Source organism: Staurois parvus, unplaced genomic scaffold (assembly GCF_062004578.1).
Source record: "Staurois parvus isolate SC_StPar_1 unplaced genomic scaffold, SC_StPar_1.0 ptg000163l, whole genome shotgun sequence".
NCBI lineage: Eukaryota > Metazoa > Chordata > Amphibia > Anura > Ranidae > Staurois > Staurois parvus.
In genome coordinates, this window is record NW_028317959.1 from 2,490,224 (window position 1) to 2,518,058 (window position 27,835).

General features: G+C 46.7%; 1 protein-coding gene across 1 annotated transcript in view; it reads right to left on the reverse strand.

Moving 5' to 3' along the window:
• Positions 1–17,894: 17,894 nt before the first annotated feature.
• The window catches only part of LOC149462999 (galactoside alpha-(1,2)-fucosyltransferase 2-like), a 55,503-nt gene continuing 45,562 nt past the window's right edge, over positions 17,895–27,835 (reverse strand). The window contains exon 2 of the mRNA XM_089676067.1: positions 17,895–23,072. Within this exon, the coding sequence (XP_089532193.1) occupies positions 21,998–23,041 (1,044 nt within the window). The 5' untranslated portion in view covers positions 23,042–23,072 and the 3' untranslated portion in view covers positions 17,895–21,997. The remainder of the gene's footprint in view (positions 23,073–27,835) is intronic.

Genomic DNA, 27,835 nt, shown 5'->3' on the forward strand with positions numbered 1-27,835 from the left:
AAAAAAACAATTGCTGTGCACCGCTAAAGTGTTTGGGTTTGCCATGATTAGAGATGAGCGAAGAAATGAAAAATTCGATTCGACTGATTCGGCGAATTCGTGGACAATATTCGATTCGAGTCGAATAAATTCGCTGTGAATTTAACTTAAAAAAGGGTGTTTCTAGGCTTCAGAGAGACTTAATATTAGTGCAGAACACTGTACCTTTAATTTAAATGCCCTTGGAGTCTGCTGGGGAAGAGAAATAATACTGTCAGTCAGTATGACATGCAGATGAGTGCCGTCGATCTTAGAATCACCGCACACTTCACTCATTTGGGCAGTCACGGGGCCAAAACCAGAGTGTGGAGCCACAGTGTGGCGGTGGAGGCAGCAGCAATGGGAGGCCATACAGCACCCTATGACAAAAATGGAAACCACCAGCAGTGTGAGGAGACCTGAAAGTGGCACATGGCAGAGTGTGGCGATAGAGACAGCAGCAATGGGAGGCCGTACAGGGACCCATGACACACTCTGGACCTGGCAGCAGCATGAGGAGGCGGTACAGGGGCCCATGACAGATTACGGGCCTGGCAGCAGCATGAGGAGTCGGTACAGGGGCCCATGGCAGATTACGGGCCTGGCAGCAGCAATGGGAGGCCGTACAGGGACCCATGACACACTCTGGACCTGGCAGCAGCATGGGGAGGCGGTACAGGGGCCCATGACAGATTACGGGCCTGGCAGCAGCATGAGGAGTCGGTACGGGGGCCCATGACACACTCTGGACCTGGCAGCAGCATGAGGAGGCGGTACAGGGGCGCATGACAGATTACGAGCCTGGCAGCAGCAACTTGGACAGGAGGACGTTCAGCTTCTGCACCGTCGGGTGCGTGCTCGCAAACTGTTGTCTCTTGGAAACGGATTCCAAGAAAGACTGCTGACGGAATCCGTGAAGAGGAGTAGCAGGAGAAGGAGCATCTGAACGAGCGGAATATGCCAACAAGCGACAACAGTGGCCCATGACAGATTACGGGCCTGGCAGCAGCATGAGGAGTCGGTACGGGGGCCCATGGCAGATTACGGGCCTGGCAGCAGCTATGGGAGGCCCGTAATCTGCCAGCACCCTATGACAAAAAATGGAACCCACCAGCAGTGTGAGGAGACCTGAAAGTGGCACATGGCAGAGTGTGGCGATGGAGACAGCAGCAATGGGAGGCCGTACAGGGACCCATGAGAGACTCTGGACCTGGCAGCAGCATGAGGAGGCGGTATAGGGGCCCATGGCAGATTAGGGGCCTGGCAGCAGCTATGGGAGGCCCGTAATCTGCCAGCACCCTATGACAAAAAATGGAACACACCAGCAGTGTGAGGAGACCTGAAAGTGGCACATGGCAGAGTGTGGCGATGGAGGCAGCAGCAATGGGAGGCCGTACAGGGACCCATGAGAGACTCTGGACTTGGCAGCAGCATGAGGAGGCGGTATAGGGGCCCATGGCAGATTAGGGGCCTGGCAGCAGCTATGGGAGGCCCGTAATCTGCCAGCACCCTATGACAAAAAATGGAACACACCAGCAGTGTGAGGAGACCTGAAAGTGGCACATGTTTGGGGCATGATTCATGGCGGATTTAGTCAGTTGTGTCAGGAACTGGTGGTTTGAAATCCAGACTAATCCACGCCTGATTCATTTTCACAAACGTGAGTCTCTCCACACTTTGGGTGGACAGTCGTGTCCTCCGCGGAGTTGCAATACCTCCTGCCGCACTAAACACGCGCTCCGATGCCACGCTACTGGCCGGGCATGACAGCCTTTCAAGGGCAAATTCAGCTAGTTGGGGCCAAAGGTCAAGTTTCGTTGCCCAGTAGTCAAGGGGATTGTCTACCTCGGTTGGCAGGGTGCTGTCCAAGTAGGCCTAAGCCTGTTGTTTGAGGTCCTGCTCCAGGTCCACCTGATGCTGCTGCTGCTGCTGCGGCTGGTTAGTAGTTTCCTCACTGCGCTGGTGAAGAAAGCTACTCATCATCGACTGCAGACTGAGGCAGCCGCTGCTGGTGGAGCTGCCACTGCTCCTACCACCCCACCCCTCCCCTGCTGCCATGGCAGCGGAACACGAGCGCACAGGGCCCACAGTGTCTGAGGATGGACGTTGGCGCAGACAGGCAGAGACCAGCTGACTACATAGGTGTTTTTTATAGTACGTTATTTTGGCCTCCCTCTCAGCAGGTGTGAAAAAGGCCACCATTTTTGAACGGTAGCGAGGGTCCAACAAGGTGGACAGCCAAAAGTCATCCCTCTGTCTGATGGTTATTATTCGGCTGTCGCTACGCAAGCAACCGAGCATGCTATGGGCCATTTGTGCCAAGGAATGCGAGGGACTCCCTGCCTCCATCTCCACAGCATACTGCCACGGTGCGTCTAGGTCCTCTGTCTCCTCTTCCTCCTCCTCTACCAGATGCTCCTGCTCCTCCACTCCTGTCCGCTGAGTGGAAAAACCACCCATTTCACTCAATAATTCCTGAGCACCAATGTCCTCCTCTACCTCCTCCTCTTCTTCCAGTCCTGCCCCCACAGGGGCCATGTGGCGTTGAGATCTGTGCGCCACGTCTACCGCACCCTGACCAGCCATTGTTAACAGCATTTGTTCCAGGACGTGCAACAGAGGAATGACGTCGTTCATCCCATAGTCCTGCCGACTCACGAATAGCGTGGCCTCCTCAAAGGGCCTGAGCAAGCGCAGGTGTCACGCATGAGCTGCCAATGGCTGACATCTAAGTTACACAGGGAGTACCTTTATCTGCTTTTAACATCAGGAAATCTGTGATGGCCTTTTGCTGTTCGTAAAGGCGGTCTAACATATGTAGGGTTGAATTCCACCTTGTTGCAACGTCACAGCATGAGGAGTCGGTATAGGGGCCCATGGCAGATTAGGGGCCTGGCAGCAGTTATGGGAGGCCCATAATCTGCCAGCACCCTATGACAAAAAATGGAACACACCAGCAGTGTGAGGAGACCTGAAAGTGGCACATGGCAGAGTGTGGCGATGGAGACAGCAGCAATGGGAGGCCGTACAGGGACCCATGAGAGACTCTGGACCTGGCAGCAGCATGAGGAGGCGGTATATAGGGGCCTACGGCAGATTAGGGGCCTGGCAGCAGCTATAGGAGGCCCGTAATCTGCCAGCACCCTATGTCAAAAAATTCAACACACCAGCAGTGTGTGAGGAGACCTGAAAGTGGCACATGGCAGAGTGTGGCGATGGAGACAGCAGCAATGGGAGGCCGTACAGGGACCCATGACAGACTCTGGACTTGGCAGCAGCATGAGGAGGCGGTATATAGGGGCTTATGGCAGATTAGGGGCCTGGCAGCAGCTATAGGAGGCCCGTAATCTGCCTGCACCCTATGTCAAAAAATTAAACACACCAGCAGTGTGAAGAGACCTGAAAGTGGCACATGGCATGAGAGACTCTGGACCTGGCAGCAGCAGGAGGAGGCGGTATAGGGGCCCATGGCTGATTAGGGGCCTGGCAGCAGCTATGTGAGGCCCGTTATCTTGCAGCACCCTATGTCAAAAAATTTAACACACCAGCAGTGTGAAGAGACCTGAAAGTGGCACATGGCAGCAGAGTGTGGCGATGGAGACAGCAGCAATGGGAGGCCGTACAGGGACCCATGAGAGACTCTGGACCTGGCAGCAGCAGGAGGAGGCGGTATAGGGGCCCATGGCTGATTAGGGGCCTGGCAGCAGCTATGTGAGGCCCGTTATCTTGCAGCACCCTATGTCAAAAAATTTAACACACCAGCAGTGTGAAGAGACCTGAAAGTGGCACATGGCAGCAGAGTGTGGCGATGGAGACAGCAGCAATGGGAGGCCGTACAGGGACCCATGAGAGACTCTGGACCTGGCAGCAGCAGGAGGAGGTGGTATATAGGGGCCCATGGCAGATTAGGGGCCTGGCAGCAGCTATGTGAGGCCCGTAATCTGCCTGCACCCTATGTCAAAAAATTTAACACACCAGCAGTGTGAAGAGACCTGAAAGTGGCACATGGCAGCAGAGTGTGGCGATGGAGACAGCAGCAATGGGAGGCCGTACAGGGACCATGACAGACTCTGGACTTGGCAGCAGCATGAGGAGGCGGTATATAGGGGCCCATGGCAGATTAGGGGCCTGGCAGCAGCTATGTGAGGCCCGTAATCTGCCTGCACCCTATGTCAAAAAATTTAACACACCAGCAGTGTGAAGAGACCTGAAAGTGGCACATGGCAGCAGAGTGTGGCGATGGAGACAGCAGCAATGGGAGGCCGTACAGGGACCATGACAGACTCTGGACTTGGCAGCAGCATGAGGAGGCGGTATATAGGGGCCTATGGCAGATTAGGGGCCTGGCAGCAGCTATGTGAGGCCCGTAATCTGCCTGCACCCTATGTCAAAAAATTTAACACACCAGCAGTGTGAAGAGACCTGAAAGTGGCACATGGCAGCAGAGTGTGGCGATGGAGACAGCAGCAATGGGAGGCCGTACAGGGACCATGACAGACTCTGGACTTGGCAGCAGCATGAGGAGGCGGTATATAGGGGCCTATGGCAGATTAGGGGCCTGGCAGCAGCTATGTGAGGCCCGTAATCTGCCTGCACCCTATGTCAAAAAATTTAACACACCAGCAGTGTGAAGAGACCTGAAAGTGGCACATGGCATGAGAGACTCTGGACCTGGCAGCAGCAGGAGGAGGCGGTATAGGGGCCCATGGCTGATTAGGGGCCTGGCAGCAGCTATGTGAGGCCCGTTATCTTGCAGCACCCTATGTCAAAAAATTTAACACACCAGCAGTGTGAAGAGACCTGAAAGTGGCACATGGCAGCAGAGTGTGGCGATGGAGACAGCAGCAATGGGAGGCCGTACAGGGACCATGACAGACTCTGGACTTGGCAGCAGCATGAGGAGGCGGTATATAGGGGCCCATGGCAGATTAGGGGCCTGGCAGCAGCTATGTGAGGCCCGTAATCTGCCTGCACCCTATGTCAAAAAATTTAACACACCAGCAGTGTGAAGAGACCTGAAAGTGGCACATGGCAGCAGAGTGTGGCGATGGAGACAGCAGCAATGGGAGGCCGTACAGGGACCATGACAGACTCTGGACTTGGCAGCAGCATGAGGAGGCGGTATATAGGGGCCTATGGCAGATTAGGGGCCTGGCAGCAGCTATGTGAGGCCCGTAATCTGCCTGCACCCTATGTCAAAAAATTTAACACACCAGCAGTGTGAAGAGACCTGAAAGTGGCACATGGCATGAGAGACTCTGGACCTGGCAGCAGCAGGAGGAGGCGGTATAGGGGCCCATGGCTGATTAGGGGCCTGGCAGCAGCTATGTGAGGCCCGTTATCTTGCAGCACCCTATGTCAAAAAATTTAACACACCAGCAGTGTGAAGAGACCTGAAAGTGGCACATGGCAGCAGAGTGTGGCGATGGAGACAGCAGCAATGGGAGGCCGTACAGGGACCATGACAGACTCTGGACTTGGCAGCAGCATGAGGAGGCGGTATATAGGGGCCCATGGCAGATTAGGGGCCTGGCAGCAGCTATGGGAGGCCCGTAATCTGCCAGCACCCTATGTCAAAAAATTCTACACACCAGCAGTGTGTGAGGAGACCTGAAAGTGGCACATGGCAGAGTGTGGCGATGGAGACAGCAGCAATGGGAGGCCGTACAGGGACCCATGACAGACTCTGGACTTGGCAGCAGCATGAGGAGGCGGTATATAGGGGCCCATGGCAGATTAGGGGCCTGGCAGCAGCTATGGGAGGCCCGTAATCTGCCAGCACCCTATGTCAAAAAATTCAACACACCAGCAGTGTGTGAGGAGACCTGAAAGTGGCACATGGCAGAGTGTGGCGATGGAGAAAGCAGCAATGGGAGGCCGTACAGGGACCCATGAGAGACTCTGGACCTGGCAGCAGCATGAGGAGGCGGTATATAGGGGCCCATGGCAGATTAGGGGCCTGGCAGCAGCTATGTGAGGCCCGTAATCTGCCTGCACCCTATGTCAAAAAATTAAACACACCAGCAGTGTGAAGAGACCTGAAAGTGGCACATGGCATGAGAGACTCTGGACCTGGCAGCAGCAGGAGGAGGCGGTATAGGGGCCCATGGCTGATTAGGGGCCTGGCAGCAGCTATGTGAGGCCCGTTATCTTGCAGCACCCTATGTCAAAAAATTTAACACACCAGCAGTGTGAAGAGACCTGAAAGTGGCACATGGCAGCAGAGTGTGGCGATGGAGACAGCAGCAATGGGAGGCCGTACAGGGACCCATGAGAGACTCTGGACCTGGCAGCAGCAGGAGGAGGCGGTATAGGGGCCCATGGCTGATTAGGGGCCTGGCAGCAGCTATGTGAGGCCCGTTATCTTGCAGCACCCTATGTCAAAAAATTTAACACACCAGCAGTGTGAAGAGACCTGAAAGTGGCACATGGCAGCAGAGTGTGGCGATGGAGACAGCAGCAATGGGAGGCCGTACAGGGACCCATGAGAGACTCTGGACCTGGCAGCAGCAGGAGGAGGTGGTATATAGGGGCCCATGGCAGATTAGGGGCCTGGCAGCAGCTATGTGAGGCCCGTAATCTGCCTGCACCCTATGTCAAAAAATTTAACACACCAGCAGTGTGAAGAGACCTGAAAGTGGCACATGGCATGAGAGACTCTGGACCTGGCAGCAGCAGGAGGAGGCGGTATAGGGGCCCATGGCTGATTAGGGGCCTGGCAGCAGCTATGTGAGGCCCGTTATCTTGCAGCACCCTATGTCAAAAAATTTAACACACCAGCAGTGTGAAGAGACCTGAAAGTGGCACATGGCAGCAGAGTGTGGCGATGGAGACAGCAGCAATGGGAGGCCGTACAGGGACCATGACAGACTCTGGACTTGGCAGCAGCATGAGGAGGCGGTATATAGGGGCCCATGGCAGATTAGGGGCCTGGCAGCAGCTATGGGAGGCCCGTAATCTGCCAGCACCCTATGTCAAAAAATTCTACACACCAGCAGTGTGTGAGGAGACCTGAAAGTGGCACATGGCAGAGTGTGGCGATGGAGACAGCAGCAATGGGAGGCCGTACAGGGACCCATGACAGACTCTGGACTTGGCAGCAGCATGAGGAGGCGGTATATAGGGGCCCATGGCAGATTAGGGGCCTGGCAGCAGCTATGGGAGGCCCGTAATCTGCCAGCACCCTATGTCAAAAAATTCAACACACCAGCAGTGTGTGAGGAGACCTGAAAGTGGCACATGGCAGAGTGTGGCGATGGAGAAAGCAGCAATGGGAGGCCGTACAGGGACCCATGAGAGACTCTGGACCTGGCAGCAGCATGAGGAGGCGGTATATAGGGGCCCATGGCAGATTAGGGGCCTGGCAGCAGCTATGTGAGGCCCGTAATCTGCCTGCACCCTATGTCAAAAAATTAAACACACCAGCAGTGTGAAGAGACCTGAAAGTGGCACATGGCATGAGAGACTCTGGACCTGGCAGCAGCAGGAGGAGGCGGTATAGGGGCCCATGGCTGATTAGGGGCCTGGCAGCAGCTATGTGAGGCCCGTTATCTTGCAGCACCCTATGTCAAAAAATTTAACACACCAGCAGTGTGAAGAGACCTGAAAGTGGCACATGGCAGCAGAGTGTGGCGATGGAGACAGCAGCAATGGGAGGCCGTACAGGGACCCATGAGAGACTCTGGACCTGGCAGCAGCAGGAGGAGGCGGTATAGGGGCCCATGGCTGATTAGGGGCCTGGCAGCAGCTATGTGAGGCCCGTTATCTTGCAGCACCCTATGTCAAAAAATTTAACACACCAGCAGTGTGAAGAGACCTGAAAGTGGCACATGGCAGCAGAGTGTGGCGATGGAGACAGCAGCAATGGGAGGCCGTACAGGGACCCATGAGAGACTCTGGACCTGGCAGCAGCAGGAGGAGGTGGTATATAGGGGCCCATGGCAGATTAGGGGCCTGGCAGCAGCTATGTGAGGCCCGTAATCTGCCTGCACCCTATGTCAAAAAATTTAACACACCAGCAGTGTGAAGAGACCTGAAAGTGGCACATGGCAGCAGAGTGTGGCGATGGAGACAGCAGCAATGGGAGGCCGTACAGGGACCATGACAGACTCTGGACTTGGCAGCAGCATGAGGAGGCGGTATATAGGGGCCCATGGCAGATTAGGGGCCTGGCAGCAGCTATGTGAGGCCCGTAATCTGCCTGCACCCTATGTCAAAAAATTTAACACACCAGCAGTGTGAAGAGACCTGAAAGTGGCACATGGCAGCAGAGTGTGGCGATGGAGACAGCAGCAATGGGAGGCCGTACAGGGACCATGACAGACTCTGGACTTGGCAGCAGCATGAGGAGGCGGTATATAGGGGCCTATGGCAGATTAGGGGCCTGGCAGCAGCTATGTGAGGCCCGTAATCTGCCTGCACCCTATGTCAAAAAATTTAACACACCAGCAGTGTGAAGAGACCTGAAAGTGGCACATGGCAGCAGAGTGTGGCGATGGAGACAGCAGCAATGGGAGGCCGTACAGGGACCATGACAGACTCTGGACTTGGCAGCAGCATGAGGAGGCGGTATATAGGGGCCTATGGCAGATTAGGGGCCTGGCAGCAGCTATGTGAGGCCCGTAATCTGCCTGCACCCTATGTCAAAAAATTTAACACACCAGCAGTGTGAAGAGACCTGAAAGTGGCACATGGCAGCAGAGTGTGGCGATGGAGACAGCAGCAATGGGAGGCCGTACAGGGACCCATGAGAGACTCTGGACCTGGCAGCAGCAGGAGGAGGCGGTATAGGGGCCCATGGCTGATTAGGGGCCTGGCAGCAGCTATGTGAGGCCCGTTATCTTGCAGCACCCTATGTCAAAAAATTTAACACACCAGCAGTGTGAAGAGACCTGAAAGTGGCACATGGCAGCAGAGTGTGGCGATGGAGACAGCAGCAATGGGAGGCCGTACAGGGACCCATGAGAGACTCTGGACCTGGCAGCAGCAGGAGGAGGTGGTATATAGGGGCCCATGGCAGATTAGGGGCCTGGCAGCAGCTATGTGAGGCCCGTAATCTGCCTGCACCCTATGTCAAAAAATTTAACACACCAGCAGTGTGAAGAGACCTGAAAGTGGCACATGGCAGCAGAGTGTGGCGATGGAGACAGCAGCAATGGGAGGCCGTACAGGGACCATGACAGACTATGGACTTGGCAGCAGCATGAGGAGGCGGTATATAGGGGCCCATGGCAGATTAGGGGCCTGGCAGCAGCTATGTGAGGCCCGTAATCTGCCTGCACCCTATGTCAAAAAATTTAACACACCAGCAGTGTGAAGAGACCTGAAAGTGGCACATGGCAGCAGAGTGTGGCGATGGAGACAGCAGCAATGGGAGGCCGTACAGGGACCATGACAGACTCTGGACTTGGCAGCAGCATGAGGAGGCGGTATATAGGGGCCCATGGCAGATTAGGGGCCTGGCAGCAGCTATGGGAGGCCCGTAATCTGCCAGCACCCTATGTCAAAAAATTCTACACACCAGCAGTGTGTGAGGAGACCTGAAAGTGGCACATGGCAGAGTGTGGCGATGGAGACAGCAGCAATGGGAGGCCGTACAGGGACCCATGACAGACTCTGGACTTGGCAGCAGCATGAGGAGGCGGTATATAGGGGCCCATGGCAGATTAGGGGCCTGGCAGCAGCTATGGGAGGCCCGTAATCTGCCAGCACCCTATGTCAAAAAATTCAACACACCAGCAGTGTGTGAGGAGACCTGAAAGTGGCACATGGCAGAGTGTGGCGATGGAGAAAGCAGCAATGGGAGGCCGTACAGGGACCCATGAGAGACTCTGGACCTGGCAGCAGCATGAGGAGGCGGTATATAGGGGCCCATGGCAGATTAGGGGCCTGGCAGCAGCTATGTGAGGCCCGTAATCTGCCTGCACCCTATGTCAAAAAATTTAACACACCAGCAGTGTGAAGAGACCTGAAAGTGGCACATGGCAGCAGAGTGTGGCGATGGAGACAGCAGCAATGGGAGGCCGTACAGGGACCATGACAGACTATGGACTTGGCAGCAGCATGAGGAGGCGGTATATAGGGGCCCATGGCAGATTAGGGGCCTGGCAGCAGCTATGTGAGGCCCGTAATCTGCCTGCACCCTATGTCAAAAAATTTAACACACCAGCAGTGTGAAGAGACCTGAAAGTGGCACATGGCAGCAGAGTGTGGCGATGGAGACAGCAGCAATGGGAGGCCGTACAGGGACCATGACAGACTCTGGACTTGGCAGCAGCATGAGGAGGCGGTATATAGGGGCCCATGGCAGATTAGGGGCCTGGCAGCAGCTATGTGAGGCCCGTAATCTGCCTGCACCCTATGTCAAAAAATTTAACACACCAGCAGTGTGAAGAGACCTGAAAGTGGCACATGGCAGCAGAGTGTGGCGATGGAGACAGCAGCAATGGGAGGCCGTACAGGGACCATGACAGACTCTGGACTTGGCAGCAGCATGAGGAGGCGGTATATAGGGGCCCATGGCAGATTAGGGGCCTGGCAGCAGCTATGTGAGGCCCGTAATCTGCCTGCACCCTATGTCAAAAAATTTAACACACCAGCAGTGTGAAGAGACCTGAAAGTGGCACATGGCAGCAGAGTGTGGCGATGGAGACAGCAGCAATGGGAGGCCGTACAGGGACCATGACAGACTCTGGACTTGGCAGCAGCATGAGGAGGCGGTATATAGGGGCCTATGGCAGATTAGGGGCCTGGCAGCAGCTATGTGAGGCCCGTAATCTGCCTGCACCCTATGTCAAAAAATTTAACACACCAGCAGTGTGAAGAGACCTGAAAGTGGCACATGGCAGCAGAGTGTGGCGATGGAGACAGCAGCAATGGGAGGCCGTACAGGGACCATGACAGACTCTGGACTTGGCAGCAGCATGAGGAGGCGGTATATAGGGGCCTATGGCAGATTAGGGGCCTGGCAGCAGCTATGTGAGTCAAGTGCCAAGTGCGATCAACCTCCTCATCATCAAGTAGGGTCTCCGCCTCACTACTAGCCCCCTCGGCTGCGTCTGGGTCAGGAGACAGACCTGTCTCTAGACCGGCTACCGAGCCACTCTCCTCGCCAGTACTTGTTCGCTTGGCTGCTGAAAAGGCCGATGTCTCCCCCCGTTCCTGACCGCCCTCTGTTAGCTCTTCCTCACTGTACAGTGGGGCTGAGCCCACAGCATGCGATACTTCGCTTGGTGAGGGAACAGCAAAGGACAGGGGCAGGTAGAGGACACGTGATTTCAGTGGGCTTGGTCCCGGGCCATGCCAACTAACGGTTGTGTCTGACGTACCCACCGACCGTTGGCTGTAGGTGTCAGAGGTGACCTGGGAAGAGGAAGACGACCGAGCCAACCAATCAATGACGGCAGGGTTGTCGGTGGAGACACGACCGCTGGATGACACCGGGAGCACTGGCCTCTGGCTGCGAATACTGCTGCCTCGACCCCTTCCTCTGCTGCCACGTCTGCTCGCTCCTAAAACATTGCCTCCTCTGCCACTCCTCTGCATGTTGTCTGACATACTATTTAATTCAACGATTAGGTGTCCCTGAGTAACAATTCTCTGGCACTCAGTAACAATTCTGTCTGTCCCTGAGTATGAATTCTGTGGCCCTGAGTAACAATTCTGTGTCTGTGCGAGTAACAATTCTGTGTCTGTGCGAGTAACAATTCTGTGTCTGTGCAAGTAACAATTTTGTGTCTGTGCGAGTAACAATTCTCTGGCACTCAGTAACAATTCTGTCTGTCCCTGAGTAACAATTCTCTGGCACTCAGTAACAATTCTGTCTGTCCCTGAGTAACAATTCTCTGGCACTCAGTAACAATTCTGTCTGTCCCTGAGTAACAATTCTCTGGCACTCAGTAACAATTCTGTCTGTCCCTGAGTATGAATTCTGTGGCCCTGAGTAACAATTCTGTGTCTGCGCGAGTAACAATTCTGTGTCTGTGCAAGTAACAATTTTGTGTCTGTGCAAGTAACAATTTTGTGTCTGTGCGAGTAACAATTCTCTGGCACTCAGTAACAATTCTGTCTGTCCCTGAGTAACAATTCTCTGGCACTCAGTAACAATTCTGTCTGTCCCTGAGTAACAATTCTCTGGCACTCAGTAACAATTCTGTCTGTCCCTGAGTAACAATTCTCTGGCACTCAGTAACAATTGTGTGTCTGTGCAAGTAACAATTCTGTGTCTGTGCAAGTAACAATTTTGTGTCTGTGAGAGTAACAATTCTCTGGCACTCAGTAACAATTCTGTCTGTCCCTGAGTAACAATTCTCTGGCACTCAGTAACAATTCTGTCTGTCCCTGAGTATGAATTCTGTGGCCCTGAGTAACAATTCTGTCTCTGTGCGAGTAACAATTCTGTGTCTGTGCAAGTAACAATTTTGTGTCTGTGAGAGTAACAATTCTCTGGCACTCAGTAACAATTCTGTCTGTCCCTGAGTAACAATTCTCTGGCACTCAGTAACAATTCTGTCTTCCCTGAGTAACAATTCTCTGGCACTCAGTAACAATTCTGTCTGTCCCTGAGTATGAATTCTGTGGCCCTGAGTAACAATTCTGTCTCTGTGCGAGTAACAATTCTGTGTCTGTGCAAGTAACAATTTTGTGTCTGTGAGAGTAACAATTCTCTGGCACTCAGTAACAATTCTGTCTGTCCCTGAGTAACAATTCTCTGGCACTCAGTAACAATTCTGTCTGTCCCTGAGTATGAATTCTGTGGCCCTGAGTAACAATTGTGTGTCTGTGCAAGTAACAATTCTGTGTCTGTGCAAGTAACAATTTTGTGTCTGTGAGAGTAACAATTCTCTGGCACTCAGTAACAATTCTGTCTGTCCCTGAGTAACAATTCTCTGGCACTCAGTAACAATTCTGTCTGTCCCTGAGTAACAATTCTGTCTGTCCCTGAGTATGAATTCTGTGGCCCTGAGTAAGAATTCTCTGGCACTCAGTAACAATTCTGTCTGTCCCTGAGTATGAATTCTGTGGCCCTGAGTAACAATTGTGTGTCTGTGCAAGTAACAATTCTGTGTCTGTGCAAGTAACAATTTTGTGTCTGTGAGAGTAACAATTCTCTGGCACTCAGTAACAATTCTGTCTGTCCCTGAGTAACAATTCTCTGGCACTCAGTAACAATTCTGTCTGTCCCTGAGTATGAATTCTGTGGCCCTGAGTAACAATTCTGTCTCTGTGCGAGTAACAATTCTGTCTCTGTGCGAGTAACAATTCTGTGTCTGTGCAAGTAACAATTTTGTGTCTGTGAGAGTAACAATTCTCTGGCACTCAGTAACAATTCTGTCTGTCCCTGAGTAAGAATTCTCTGGCACTCAGTAACAATTCTGTCTGTCCCTGAGTAACAATTCTCTGGCACTCAGTAACAATTCTGTCTGTCCCTGAGTAACAATTCTGTCTGTCCCTGAGTATGAATTCTGTGGCCCTGAGTAAGAATTCTCTGGCACTCAGTAACAATTCTGTCTGTCCCTGAGTATGAATTCTGTGGCCCTGAGTAACAATTGTGTGTCTGTGCAAGTAACAATTCTGTGTCTGTGCAAGTAACAATTTTGTGTCTGTGAGAGTAACAATTCTCTGGCACTCAGTAACAATTCTGTCTGTCCCTGAGTAACAATTCTCTGGCACTCAGTAACAATTCTGTCTGTCCCTGAGTAACAATTCTCTGGCACTCAGTAACAATTCTGTCTGTCCCTGAGTAACAATTCTCTGGCACTCAGTAACAATTCTGTCTGTCCCTGAGTAACAATTCTGTCTGTCCCTGAGAATGAATTCTGTGGCCCTGAGTAAGAATTCTCTGGCACTCAGTAACAATTCTGTCTGTCCCTGAGTAACAATTCTCTGGCACTCAGTAACAATTCTGTCTGTCCCTGAGTATGAATTCTGTGGCCCTGAGTAACAATTGTGTGTCTGTGCAAGTAACAATTCTGTGTCTGTGCAAGTAACAATTTTGTGTCTGTGAGAGTAACAATTCTCTGGCACTCAGTAACAATTCTGTCTGTCCCTGAGTAACAATTCTCTGGCACTCAGTAACAATTCTGTCTGTCCCTGAGTAACAATTCTGTCTGTCCCTGAGTATGAATTCTGTGGCCCTGAGTAAGAATTCTCTGGCACTCAGTAACAATTCTGTCTGTCCCTGAGTATGAATTCTGTGGCCCTGAGTAACAATTGTGTGTCTGTGCAAGTAACAATTCTGTGTCTGTGCAAGTAACAATTTTGTGTCTGTGAGAGTAACAATTCTCTGGCACTCAGTAACAATTCTGTCTGTCCCTGAGTAACAATTCTCTGGCACTCAGTAACAATTCTGTCTGTCCCTGAGTAACAATTCTCTGGCACTCAGTAACAATTCTGTCTGTCCCTGAGTAACAATTCTCTGGCACTCAGTAACAATTCTGTCTGTCCCTGAGTAACAATTCTGTCTGTCCCTGAGAATGAATTCTGTGGCCCTGAGTAAGAATTCTCTGGCACTCAGTAACAATTCTGTCTGTCCCTGAGTAACAATTCTCTGGCACTCAGTAACAATTCTGTCTGTCCCTGAGTAAAAATTCTGTGGCCCTAATAACGTTTCTGTGGCCCTAAGTAACAATTCTCTGGCACTGAGTAACAATTCTGTCTGTCCCTGAGTATGAATTCTGTGGCCCTAACTAGCGTTTCTTTGTCCCTAAATAACGATTCTGTGGCCCTCATTAACAAGTCTGTGTCCCTGAGTAATGGTTCTCTGTCCCTAAGTAACTTCTCTCTGTCCCCAATTCTCGTTTCTGTGGCCCTAACTCTGTCCCTGTCCCTAGTACAGAGCGGTCTGCCTCTGTTCAATGACTGCAGGCAAATGAAGATTTCCAAAATGGCCGCTATATATACCTCGACCATTACACAGTGCTGGCTGGCTGGCTGCTGATTGGCTGATGCGATCACATGTCGTTGAGGAATGCATTATGGGGCAGCGCGCCTTGTCTGCGCGCCTTCCCCGACATCCCCGCTCCGTCGCCGCACATGTCAGCCGCCATTTTCGGAAAAATTTCGATTCGCGCGTCCGAATTAGGCTGTTTTTCGGATTCGGCACGAATCGAAATTTTTCCGATATTCGACTCGAATTCCACTTCGGATACTTCGATTCGCTCATCTCTAGCCATGATGAAAAGCTGGCAACACTAGCCCCCATGATCGTCCCTGTTACTGGGAGTTACTGAAGCTGATGCTGAGTATTACTTGAGCCTTTTACTGAATGCTACTGAACCTTCCACCACCAAGGGATGCTACATCTGTGTTGTAAAACAAATACGCTAGTGCTCTTCAATTGTAAAGGCAGCCATCGATGGAGCAATTTACTTTACTGCAACCAGACCTGGACTGGCCATAAGACACACTGGGCATTTGCCCGGTGGGCCAGGGACACATGTACATGAATAGGATGTGGGGATGAAGACATCCTGTAAGGACGTTATTCCACTGCACAGCTTGGTGTCATCTTCAAAAACTGAAATGGTATTTTTAATCCCAGACCCTATATTGTTTATAAATTGTTTATAAATATATTAAAAAGTAGGGGTCCCAACACTGAACCTTGGGTTACACCACTGACAACACTAGACCATGCAGAGTATGAATCATTAACCAGCACTCTTTGAATACGATCTTTTAGCCAGTTTTCCATCCATTTACATACAGATTTTTTCCAAGCACGTAGGCTTTACCTTACACATTAGCCATGTGTGGGGAACTGTGTCAAATGCTTTTGCAAAATCCAAGTATACCACATCCACCGCCACCCCTCTGTCCAAGGTTTTGCTCACCTCCTCATAAAAAGAAATCAGATTTGTTTGACAACTTCTGTCTTTCATGAATCCATGCTGTCTGTTGCTTAAAATATTTTTTTCCAGCAAGAAATCCATGTGGTCTTTTATTAAACTCTCCAGTATCTTCCCAACTATAGAAGTTAAACTAACAGGTCTATAAATATTTGGTAAAGATTGACCCCTTTTTAAATATTGGCACCACATTGGCCTTATGCCAATCCAGTGGTACTATGCCAGTCATTAAAGGATCCGTGGGTGTATGCCATCTGGTCCAGGTGCTTTATTCACCTTTATTCTGTCTAAATATTTTTGGATCATATCAATTGTGAGCCAATGTGGGTCATCTGGAGCTGTGTCAATACCATGCCCGTTATGGACAAGAGCTCCCCCATGCTCCTTTGTATACACAGAGCTGAAGAAGGTATGTAATAAATTTGCCATCTCTTTGTCCCCAGTCACCCACTCTAGATTATTTTGTAAAGGGCCTACCTGCTCGGTCTTGACCTTTTTACTATTAATATATTTGAAGAATTGTTTGGGATTGGTCCTTCTATTTTTTTCAATCTGTCGTTCATTTTCAATTTTTGCACCCTTTATTTCCATTTGCATATTCTGTTATATTCTTTGTAATGTTAAACGAAGATAGCATTCCTTCATTTTTATATTTAATAAAAGCTCTTTTCTTATTATCTATAGATTTTGTTACTTTGGTCGTAAGCCACATAGGTTTGATTTTTAGCCTTTTAAACATGTTGCCCATGGGAATATATTTTGCAAGGTGTTCACATGCAGTCTCTATGAAGAACTCCCATTTCTGTGTTGCGTTCATTGATGCCAATATTCCCTCCCAGTCTAAGTCTTGGAGAGCAGCTCTCAGCCTTGGAAAATTAGCTCTCTTAAAATGCAATGTTTTTATTTTTCCCTTATATGCTCGCTGTTTACAGTTAACCAAAAATTATATCATGTTATAATCACTGCTGCCCAGATATGGACATTTGTAATAAGGTCTGCATGGTTTGAGATTACCAGGTAAATGAAGTAGTTTTTGGCTTCACTGTAGTGAGTGGAGTGGTTGTTGATTGTTTGGTCTGATCAGGGTTCCTGAGCTCAGCGTTTCATTGCTTTCCTCTGCCTCTGAAAGAAGTTTGCAGACCACAGTGTTAGGGGGTCAGTGATCAGATGAATATTTTACATTCCCTTGCCAATCCCTGGAAGGGGGCATCCAGAAAGTGGCTGGGGAGGTGATAAGTGTGCAGGAAGCCTGAGCAGACTTTTCTTTCCTCATCAGATAGAATTCCAGTTTGTTTTTGTTTTTTTTTTGGGGGGGGGCTATTGCCCCTGGAAGTGAGCCAGAGAGAGATAAGAAACTGCAGTATGGCCCTCAGAAGATGCCAGGCTGAGGGCCTGAAGAAGATTGGCCAAGGATTACATTTGCCGAAGGGCACTGTCTTTTAGTCCTGGTCTGCAGAAGGATCTTATTATCTCCCTCACTAGGGATCTACCTGTGGAGGCTGGGTGGCACACAGCTCCTGGGACACTGTGAGCAAAGACCTTGCTGGGGACTGATAGTTGTACAAGTGCCAGAAGGGAACCAGTTGCCAAAGGTTGCTATATGGGCTGCTGCTGTTGGGTCCTTGATATACTGGCCATTCCATGAAAGCTGCTTTTAGAAGATTAGAAAGAGAAGTTTGTCATCCTATTGCACCTGTTACTTATCATTTTGCAGTATTCCATAACTCTAAACCCTTCTCCTTTTAAAGTTTTTCAGCAATATATATCAAAAAGACATCCCGAAGCTTGAGTCTAGATTGTTGGTGTGCGTGGAACTATGCACAGAATCGCATTACAATGAAAATCACATTGTTTCAATGGTGCCTGTTCACATCAATGCAGCACAGAACACCATTTGGAAAAGGATCCTGTACGACTTTGGTGCGATTCCAGTGCATCTTTGGCCCTATAGAACATGAAACCAAATACAAAACGCAACCAAGTCACACTACATAATTACACCGAAAATCAAATCAAAATGCAGCCATATTAGTGTGAACCAAGCTTTACTATGTAGCCAGCAAAGTGGACTGAAGTGGACAATGCAAAAACAAAGACCAAGATATATGCAAAAAATGTCCTCAGAATGTGGATATAGAGTCAATAAAATTGTATCCTGGATATGTAGAGTACCTTCTATGTATGAAGGTAAAAAACCTCCTCTGTGCAACATTTCCCACAGCCCCCCCTAATACTCACTTAAGCCCCCTCTCGATCCAGCAAAGTGCACTGGAGTCTCGGCTATCCCAGGACTCGATCGCCTCATTGGCTTAGACAGAAGACATTGGCTTCCACTGCTGTCGATCACAACCAGTGAGCCAATGAGAAGAGAGAGGGGACATGGGTGCCCCCATAGCAAGCAGCTGTTAATGTGACCCAGTTTACCATTGGAGGGATATTCCTGATGAAAGCTGATCAACCTACTTTATTGTAAGTCAAATTTTACCATTCTTTATTTTATAAACCACTTGACCATCGGAAGGTTTTACCCCTTTAATGACCAGGGCATTTTTTTGCTATTCAGCACTGTGCTACTTTAACTGGCAATTGCTTGGTTATGCAACACTGTACACAAATGACATTTTTATCACTTTTTTCACAGAAATAGAGCTTTCTTTTGGTGTTATTTAACCTCCGTAGCGGTCTGCTTAGGTCCATATTTCTGTGCTCAAATCGGTACATTTCTTTGCATGGAAATATGTATTTTTTTTTATTGTAGGCCTGTAATTTTTAGGAATAACTCACTGAAATCTGTCCGAACAAGAGTCTAGTAAACATCCCGGGTATGTTACAATTTGAAACACGAAATCATAAATTATAATTTAATAAATAATCATAAAAAATAATAATATAATAATAATAAATTTAATTCAATAATATAATCAAACCAAAAACACTGAAATTTGAAATAGAGAGCCAAGTTCGCACATCACTGAGCAAAGGCGCAAAATCGTTTTCAGAGTCTGATGATGAATTTCTCCACGAATCATTATCGCTCAATTCTGCAAGTGGTTCTAATTTACTATCGCTGTTCTCTAGCTGGTCTAAAACCGCTTTTAACCAAAAGGGATGCTTTTTGGACACCATGGACATTTCTCAGTTTCCAGGCAAAAAGAACAGTAAAAATGCAGGCAGGGCACAGGACAAAGCACTCGGGACAAAATGTAGATGAAATTGTTTGATACAGTAATGTTTTACTATGTGATTTTAGTGAATTTAGTGAATGTCACTTTTTGTCATTTTCAAATTTCCCGCCGTTCCGTCCCCTGTACGTCCCGACATCGCAGGGGACGGAACCCGGAAGACAGATGCCGGCATCCGCCGGAGGACATTGCCGGGGACACTGCAGGAGGGACATCATGGGAGTGCAGGATAAGGTAAGTGAAGAACAGATCCCGGAGCAGCGCCGCATGGTAAGCCCGAGTGTAGCTCGGGGTTACCGCTTTTGGTACTGAAACTTTACCCCGAGCTACACTCGGGAATACCACCAGGGAGGCTACAGTTGTTTTAAAGGCTCAAGGTTTTTTACTCTTATGCATTCTATATATGAAGGTAAAAAACCTCCTCTGTGCAGCATTCCCCACAGCCCCCCTAATACTCACCTAAGCCCTCTCTCGATCCAGCAATGTGCACTGGAGTCTCGGCTATCCTGGACTCCCTCTCCTCATTAGCTTAGACAGAAGCCATTGGCTTCCACTGCTGTCAATCACAACCAGTGAGCCAATGAGAAGAGAGCGGGGGCAGGGCCGTGGCTCCATGTGTGAATTGATACTTGGAGCATCGTGTGCCGCCATAGCAAACTGCTTGCTGTGAGGAAACATGACAGGTGGTAGGGGCCAGGAGCACCAGCGGGGGACCTGGAAGAGGAGGATTCGGCCTGCTCTGTGCAAAACCACTGCATACAGCAGGTACGTATAGACATGTTTGTTATTTTAAAAAAAAAAAAACCTTTATAATCAATTTAATCAACACTGGATTTTATAACACTTTTTTTGTTAGTTTTTGTTCTAAACGTTTGCAAACAAATAATCTTTTCTTCATAAATTTAGGCCAAAATTTAGTTTGCTACATTTCTTTGGTAAACATAACCCAAATCAGTGTATAATATTTAGGCTGTGTGAAAGTTATAGAGTCTACATACTATGGTATATATATATTTGAAAATTGATCAATCTTGATGTACTGATGGCCTATTTCATTTCTTGAGACCCTAAAATGCCAGGGAAGTACAAATATCCCACAAAATATCCATTTTTTGGAAAGTAGACAGTCCAAGGTATTTAGTAAGAGGCATTGTGAGTTTTAATTTTTTGTACTTTTGTTTTGGAAAATGATGAAATTAAATAAAATGTGGGTTTTTTCACAATTTGTTTTACATACAGTTACCAGTGCAGTGCATCATCAGCATGACTGGTGTGGCAGTGATTGGTGATACTGACTGGTGACAGTATGTGAAAAAAAAAAAAAATCATTTTTATTCAATTTTTTAAAACTTTAAAGATTTTCTCTTCTTTTTTACATACTCTCATCAGAGTAGTTCAGTGTCACCATAGTGATATCTTACTACTCTGGGAGATTGTGGTTATTGCTTAAAAAGGTGATGATCACTGTTATATGCAATAGTTTTAGCTGTCATGAATGGCTTTTATTTATGACCACTTACTTAGTATTGTGATCTGCGATTGACTACAGCTAATCACATGGTACAGGATGCCAGATACCATGAGTAGCTGTGGGCCAATCACAGCATCACAACCTGGAAGCCATTTATGACTGTTTTGTTTACATTGTAATCATGTGATCGCTATGATCAGCAGAAAGGTACCAAGCGCCGTAACCTACTGTGTCCACCAGACACAGTATTAGTACGCGCCAGTGCGCATGTGCAGCTACCTGCCCTCTTGCAGTAAAAATACTGTGGGTGGCAAGCAAGTGCTTAAGAGATGTTTTTATCTGCACAATCTGATGTTTTGTGTTTCTAATTTTGTCTTAAAATACCAGAAAGTACCTGAACAAGCACCTTTGTAGCGAATCATCAAGTTCTGTATTCTTTTATTGAAAACTCCATTTTTAAAAGAATACTTTTTTTTAAAAATTACATTAACCCAATAAAAGTACAACTGAAAGAAAAATGTATTTTACTTAAAAAGATATTTCCCCTCCATTTCTGTTCTGGTGACCACTCAAAATTTCGGATTTACTTTCACTTTCTGTGATAATGGTCACCAGGACAAAAAGTGAGGGTGAATCTCCCTACCGGGGACACAGACAGCAATAAAAACCTGACTGGTGCTCGAATCCATTTTCACTGTATCTAAAACTAGGAAAATGTTTTGCAGTTATTTATTTATAAAGCAGCGGTGGTCAGCTGGAAAATCAAGAGAGCCTCCAGTGAGGTCACCAACACTTCCAGAGGGCTGCACAATAGCAGAGCATTTTCGCACCTCAACAGCCAAAAATGATGGTCCTGCTGCATACTTTTCAGTGTATCACAATGCACACTGAAGAAGGTGAAGTATAATAACCCCACATATACAGTATATTTTCATAAAAGAGAAGTATGGCCAAAGCCATACATTTTTGGTCATACTTCTCTTGTGGGTCACAGGAGTGCACTTGCTTTTGCACTCTTGTGAACCAGAGTCAACTAACTGGGGGCTATATAACTCGCTATCAGTTGATGTAGCAGAGCTGCTCCAGGCTCTGGAAGGATCTCGATGATGCCCGATGGACAGTTGGCTTCGCCTCTCAGCTGGAGGCTGATAGCTGGAGCCCACTGCACCTGCCACCTCTTTATCCCAGCACTGCAGTGAGCGCTGGAGGAGCAGAGGTAACAACAGTGACTGACAGTCACTGATCTCTGCTCAATGCAGACCGAGAGCTGAGCGATCAGCAGTCATGTATTCACTCAGGCTTAGAGCTGATGTGGGACAGCTGCAATGTTACACCGATGCTGCAGCATAGAAGTGAGTATATACTGTAGGTTTGCTTTTTTTTATAAGCCCATGTTTTTCCTTTAATTGCTGAGTTTGAATTATTGAAATTTTTGACACGTTTACTTTAATACTACCCCTTTCAGTGAGATATCAGTGTTAATCTTTTTTTAAAAGTGGGGAAAGATCTGCAGGAATCCCTATCCATTCAGGAAGAAAGATAGTCTCATATTTAAATCTTGTGACACGGGGGTAATCAGGCAAAGTATAGTTTGTAAGATAAATGGTTTCACCTCCAGCCAAATAGGCAGCAAATAAGCCAAATGTACCTATGGTCATAATTGTGTGGTTACAGTGAACCAAGAGAGCAAAGTCACGGCCAGGTGATCCTTCCTTTCCATCTCCAATAAAGTAAACATCTCCCAAGGAATTATTGATATTCGATTTACACCAAACTAGATCATTGCTGGTCACCACAAACAAGGGGTTTGTATATTTTTTTCTAAAATACTCCACTGCTTTATCCAGGTACTCTTTGCTAGCTAGCACACCTTTCTTGCTCTTTTGCATAATATCTACATAGTCACCTCTACGGACATGTATACCAATGAAGGTGGTGTTAGTTTTGTTACCCCGTATATCAGCAAGATAGGCATTGCTTTCCTCTCTAATAAAGTCATGGAAAGTGAATTCCTTAAGAATCTCTCCTTTGAGATGATGATAGAAGGTCCATGAAAAGGGATAACCAGAAAGTTTAACATACTGTCCAGATATGTTATAATATTCTTCAGACATCCAGTTATTGTATATTCCGAACGTTTTCCATGGTATTCGGTCTGCAACTTCCCGATTAATAACCGGCAGCTTTATCTTAAAAATCTTAGATAGTGCTGAATGCATGTAGGGTAAGATGTAAGCTTGATGCCCATGCCGTTTGGCAAACGCATAAAGTGTTGCATATTGCCCTATGAGGTTTCCAAGACGTCCTGAAGGTTCCACAGTCCACACACCAGTGGGTTCAAAGGCATGGTCATTGTTTGCGGGCATCCTATTTTCCAAATTAATTGCAGCAAGGGTTTGTTTTGTGCTTGTGTATGTGCAAAATGTTATAGATCTTCCTGCAAGAATGTACCAGAAGAATATATTTGCAATGACTATTAATATTAAAATCGAGAAGGTCATCCAACTCTTTATTTTTTTCATGTTCTTCCAAGATTTTGTCTATTGGGGTTTCCTGGAAAAAGAAAAGAAAAAGAAAGTTATATTATTTTAGTCCAGTGTTAATCAACCTTTTTTAGTCAAGGCACCCTTTAAAATTATGTATCTTGAGGTGTTCCATTTTAAAATATAAAAAACTAAACTAATAGTTTTACATAATGCAGCAACATCTACACACATAAGACATCCAACATTAAAGGTTCTGTGCAGGTGTCTGATGCCTTCCTCAGCTGATGATGCCATGGGGGCATGGGGGAGCTCTTGTCCATAATGGGCATGGTGTTGACACAGCTCCAGATGATCCACATTGATTCACAACTGATATGATCCAAAATATTTAGACAGAATAAAGGTGAATAAAAGCACCTGGACCAGATGGCATACACCCACGGGTCCTTAAAGAATTGAGCTTTGTCATTTCAAAGCCATTGTTTCTAATTTTTATGGACTCTTTAACCACTTCAATACCAGGCACTTTTACCCCCTTCCTGCCCAGGCCAATTTTCAAGTTTCAGCGTTCCCACGCTTTGAATGACAATTGCGCAGTCATGCAACACTGTACCCAAACTAAAATTTTATAATTTTGTTCACACAATTAGAGCTTTCTTTTGGTGGTATCACCACTGGGGTTTTTATTTTTTGCTAAATTAACAAAAAAGACCAAAAATTAAAACAAAAACACGTTTTTTTGTTTCAGTTATAAAAGTTTGCAAATAAATAATTGTTCTTCATAAATTTAGGCCAAGATGTATTCTGCTACATTTCTTTGGTGAAAATAACCCAAATCAGTATTTATTATTTAGCCTGTAGGAAAGTTATAGAGTTCACAAACTATGGGATGTATCTGAAAATTGATCAATCCCGAAGTGCTGACAGCCAATCTAATTTCTTGAGGCTCAAAAAGGTCAGAACAGTACAGATATCCCCCAAATGACCCCTTTTTGCAAAGTAGACAGTCTGACGTATTTCATAAGAGGCATGGCGAGTTTTTTAAAGTAATTTTTTTGTTATAATTTATTAAATGAAGAAATTAAAAAAATAATTTTCACAATTTATTTTACATACTGTCACCAGTGCAGTACAGCATCATCATATAACTGGTGTGGCAGTGGTCAGGGAGACCAACTGGTGACAGTACGAAAAAAAAAATTGATAATTAAATTTTTTTTAATTTTTTTTTACTTTTTTTTTTATTTTTAAGATTTTCTTTTCATATTACACTATGACCAAAGTAGTATAATGTTACCATAGTAACATTTTACTACTTTGGGGAAGTGATCAGTGTTTTTTTTTCACACAATTTGATTGCTTATAGCAAATAATTTATTTGCTATAAGCAAGCATTTAACTGAATGAAATCGATTCATTCAAGTTTTTTTTCTTGTGATTAGCTGTGATTGGCCACAGCTAATCACATGGCACAGATGGGCTGTGATTGGTCCCGCCTGTGCAATTTGATCACTGTGACCATTTACAGCTAGACACACTCGTATACAATGGATGGCATGAAAGGAAGCCATCCATTGTATACAACTGTCATTGGTCACAGCAGGTCACATGGTACTGGAAACGGGGCCGATACACAAATCTGTCATCGGCCGTGTCCGAGGTACACAGTCGGTGACAGATTTCGCCACAGCACGGCCCTGCGGGCACACGCAAAGCGTGATCCGAGAAGGATATAATATGACGTCCTACCGGAGGGACGAGAGGTTCGCCCGGCTGTCATTTTACTATATGACTGGCATAGTACCACTGGATTGACATGGATTCATGAAAGACAGAAGTTGTCAAACAAATCTGATTTCTTTTTATGAGGAGGTGAACAAAACCTTGGACAGAGGGGTGGCGGTGGACGTGGTATACTTGGATTTTGCAAAAGCATTTGACACAGTTCCCCACACACGGCTAATGTATAAGGTAAAGTCTACAGGCTTGGATCTGTATGTAAATGGATAGAAAACTGGCTAAAAGATTGTATTCAGAGAGTAGTGGTTAATGATTCATACTCCGAATGGTCTAGGGCCATCAGTGGTGTACCCCAAGGTTCAGTGTTGGGACCCTTACTTATTAATATATTTATAAACAATATAGGGTCTGGGATTAAAAATACCATTTCAGTCTTTGCAGATGACACCAAGCTGTGCAGTGTAATAAAGTCCTTACAGGATGTCTCTAAGTTAAAAGCCAACCTCAATGCACTGTATAATTGGGCAACTATGTGGCAAATGAGGTTTAATATTGATAAATGTAAGGTTATGCACTTGGGGGCTAAGATAATGCATGCATCATACATACTAGGGGGGTACAACTGGGGGAATCAATGGTGGAGAAGGATCTGGGAGTTCTGGTAGATCACAAGCTTAAAATGGCAGCAATGCAAAGCTGCGGCTTCTAAAGCGAGCAAAATCCTCTCTTGTATTAAAAGAGGTATAGAGTCCAGAGAGAGAGATATCATATTACCCCGGTACAGATCATTAGTAAAACGTCATCTGGAATATGCAGTTCAGTTTTGGGCACCAATTCACAAAAAGAACATTGGGGAACTGGAGAAAGTACAGAGAAGGGCAACCAAACTGATAAGAGGCATGGAGGAGCTCAGCTATGAGGAAAGATTAAAGGAACTGAATTTATTCTCTTTTGAGAAGAGAAGACTAAGGGGGGATATGATCAATATGCATATTCCAGATGAGGTCTTAATAATGATTTGTACAGGGGTAAAATTACAGGTGAAACTTGAAAAATTAGAATATCGTGCAAAAGTTCATTTATTTCAGTAATGCAACTTAAAAGGTGAAGCTAATATATGAGATAGACTCATTACATGCAAATCAAGATAGTTCAAGCCGTGATTTGTCATAATTGTGATGATTATGGCTTATAGCTCATGAAAACCCCAAATCCACAATTTCAGAAAATTAGAATATTGTGAAAAGGTGCAATATTCTCGGCTCAAAGTGTCCCGCTCTAATCAGCTAATTAAGCCATAACACCTGCAAAGGGTTCCTAAGCCTTTAAATGGTCTCTCTGGAGTCTATACCTCTTTTAATACAAGAGGTCTTTTTTTAAAACAATCCACTGAGCTGGCCAGAACCAACTCTTGAGGGAGTCTATTCCACATTTTCACAGCTCTCACTGCAAAGAAACCTTTCCGTGTTTGGAGATTAAATTTATTTTCCTCCAGACATAAAGAGTGCCCCCTTGTCCTCTGTGATGACCTCAGGGTGAATAGCTCTACACCGAGTTCACTGTATGAACCACTGATGTATTTATACATGTTGATCATATCCCACCTTAATCTCCTATTCTCAAGAGAGAATATATTCACTTCCTCTAATCTTTCCTCATACATACTGTAGATACACAGAATATAATTGGATATTAACATTTATAGGTAATGTTGATCCAGAGAATATCCGATTGCCGATCGGGGATCAGGAAGGGATTTTTTCCCCCCAGGATCAAATTGGATCATGCTTTGCTGGGTTATTTGCCTTCCTCTGGATCAACTGTGGGTGTAGGATTATAACTTTTTTTTTTTTTAATAGTCGAACTGGATGGACTTTTGTTTTTTTTCAGCCAGACTAACTATGCAACTGTGTCATTGGTTGTTAGGACACCAGCGGCTACAAGGTTGATATGGTGCACAATGAAAACCTGTGGCTTTGTGTAACTAAAAGTCAGACTTGAGCCACCCGCTGGCTTGTATATGGTTTTTGGCTAGTTTGTAGGCATTTTGCCAAGGCATCCCTGAAGAAACCTTAATGCACCTCGGGGTGCCTGGGCACCCTGGTTAAAAAAGCTGTTTTAGGCTATAAACAGTAATCTATAGTTTTTCGTATATATTTTATTTTTATGATGCACAATAATGAAAATTAAAATTAATACATTTTTCTCTTTTCAACCCCTTGCCACCCGGCCACTAGACTTAAAAACCCAGGCGGGACCAATGTCATTCTAAGAGGTACCCACACACTCTCCCATAACTGCTCTTGTGTACTCTCCCAGGGGACGAGCAGAGGTGTGATCCTGTGACTGCAGTGTTCAGTGGACACAGCAGACCACCGATCTGAGTACCAAGCGGCGGTGCTCTGTTCTAGTACCATGTGATCACTGTGACCAATCATAGAGATTACATGTCCAGTAGTAAACGTGACTGCCATTCATACAGCCATTGAAAACTACTGTGATATTTGTGATTGGTCACAGTGATCACATGGCACAGGGCCAAGCACTGCCTCCCTGTATTATGTGATAGCTGTAGTCAATAACAGCTATCACAGTAATTCTCAATGGCTGCCTGATTGCAACCGAGAACTGCCAGAAATTATTGCTTATGCAGCCATCAATGCTGTATAACCAATCATAGTGATCATAGTGCAAAAAAATCCCAATCACTTCTTCCCTAGAATAGTGCAGTGTTACTATGATAACACTGCACTGGTCTGGTGAAAGGATGCAATGAAAGAAAATGTAAAAAAATGTTATATATATCCTGTGTATTATATATACTGCATGTGTGTGTGTGTGTGTATATATATATATATATATATATATATATATATATATATATAGTGTATATACACAGTGAAGGAAATAAGTATTTGATCCCCTGCTGATTTTGAATGTTTGCCCACTCACAAAGAAATGATAAGTCTAAAAATCAAATGGTAGGTGTATGGTCAGAGGTTAGTTTACATCAGTTTATGGCTAGATTGAATGATAACAATAATCATATAAAACTGGAATTCCAGTGGAGCAACCATTCCATAAACTTTT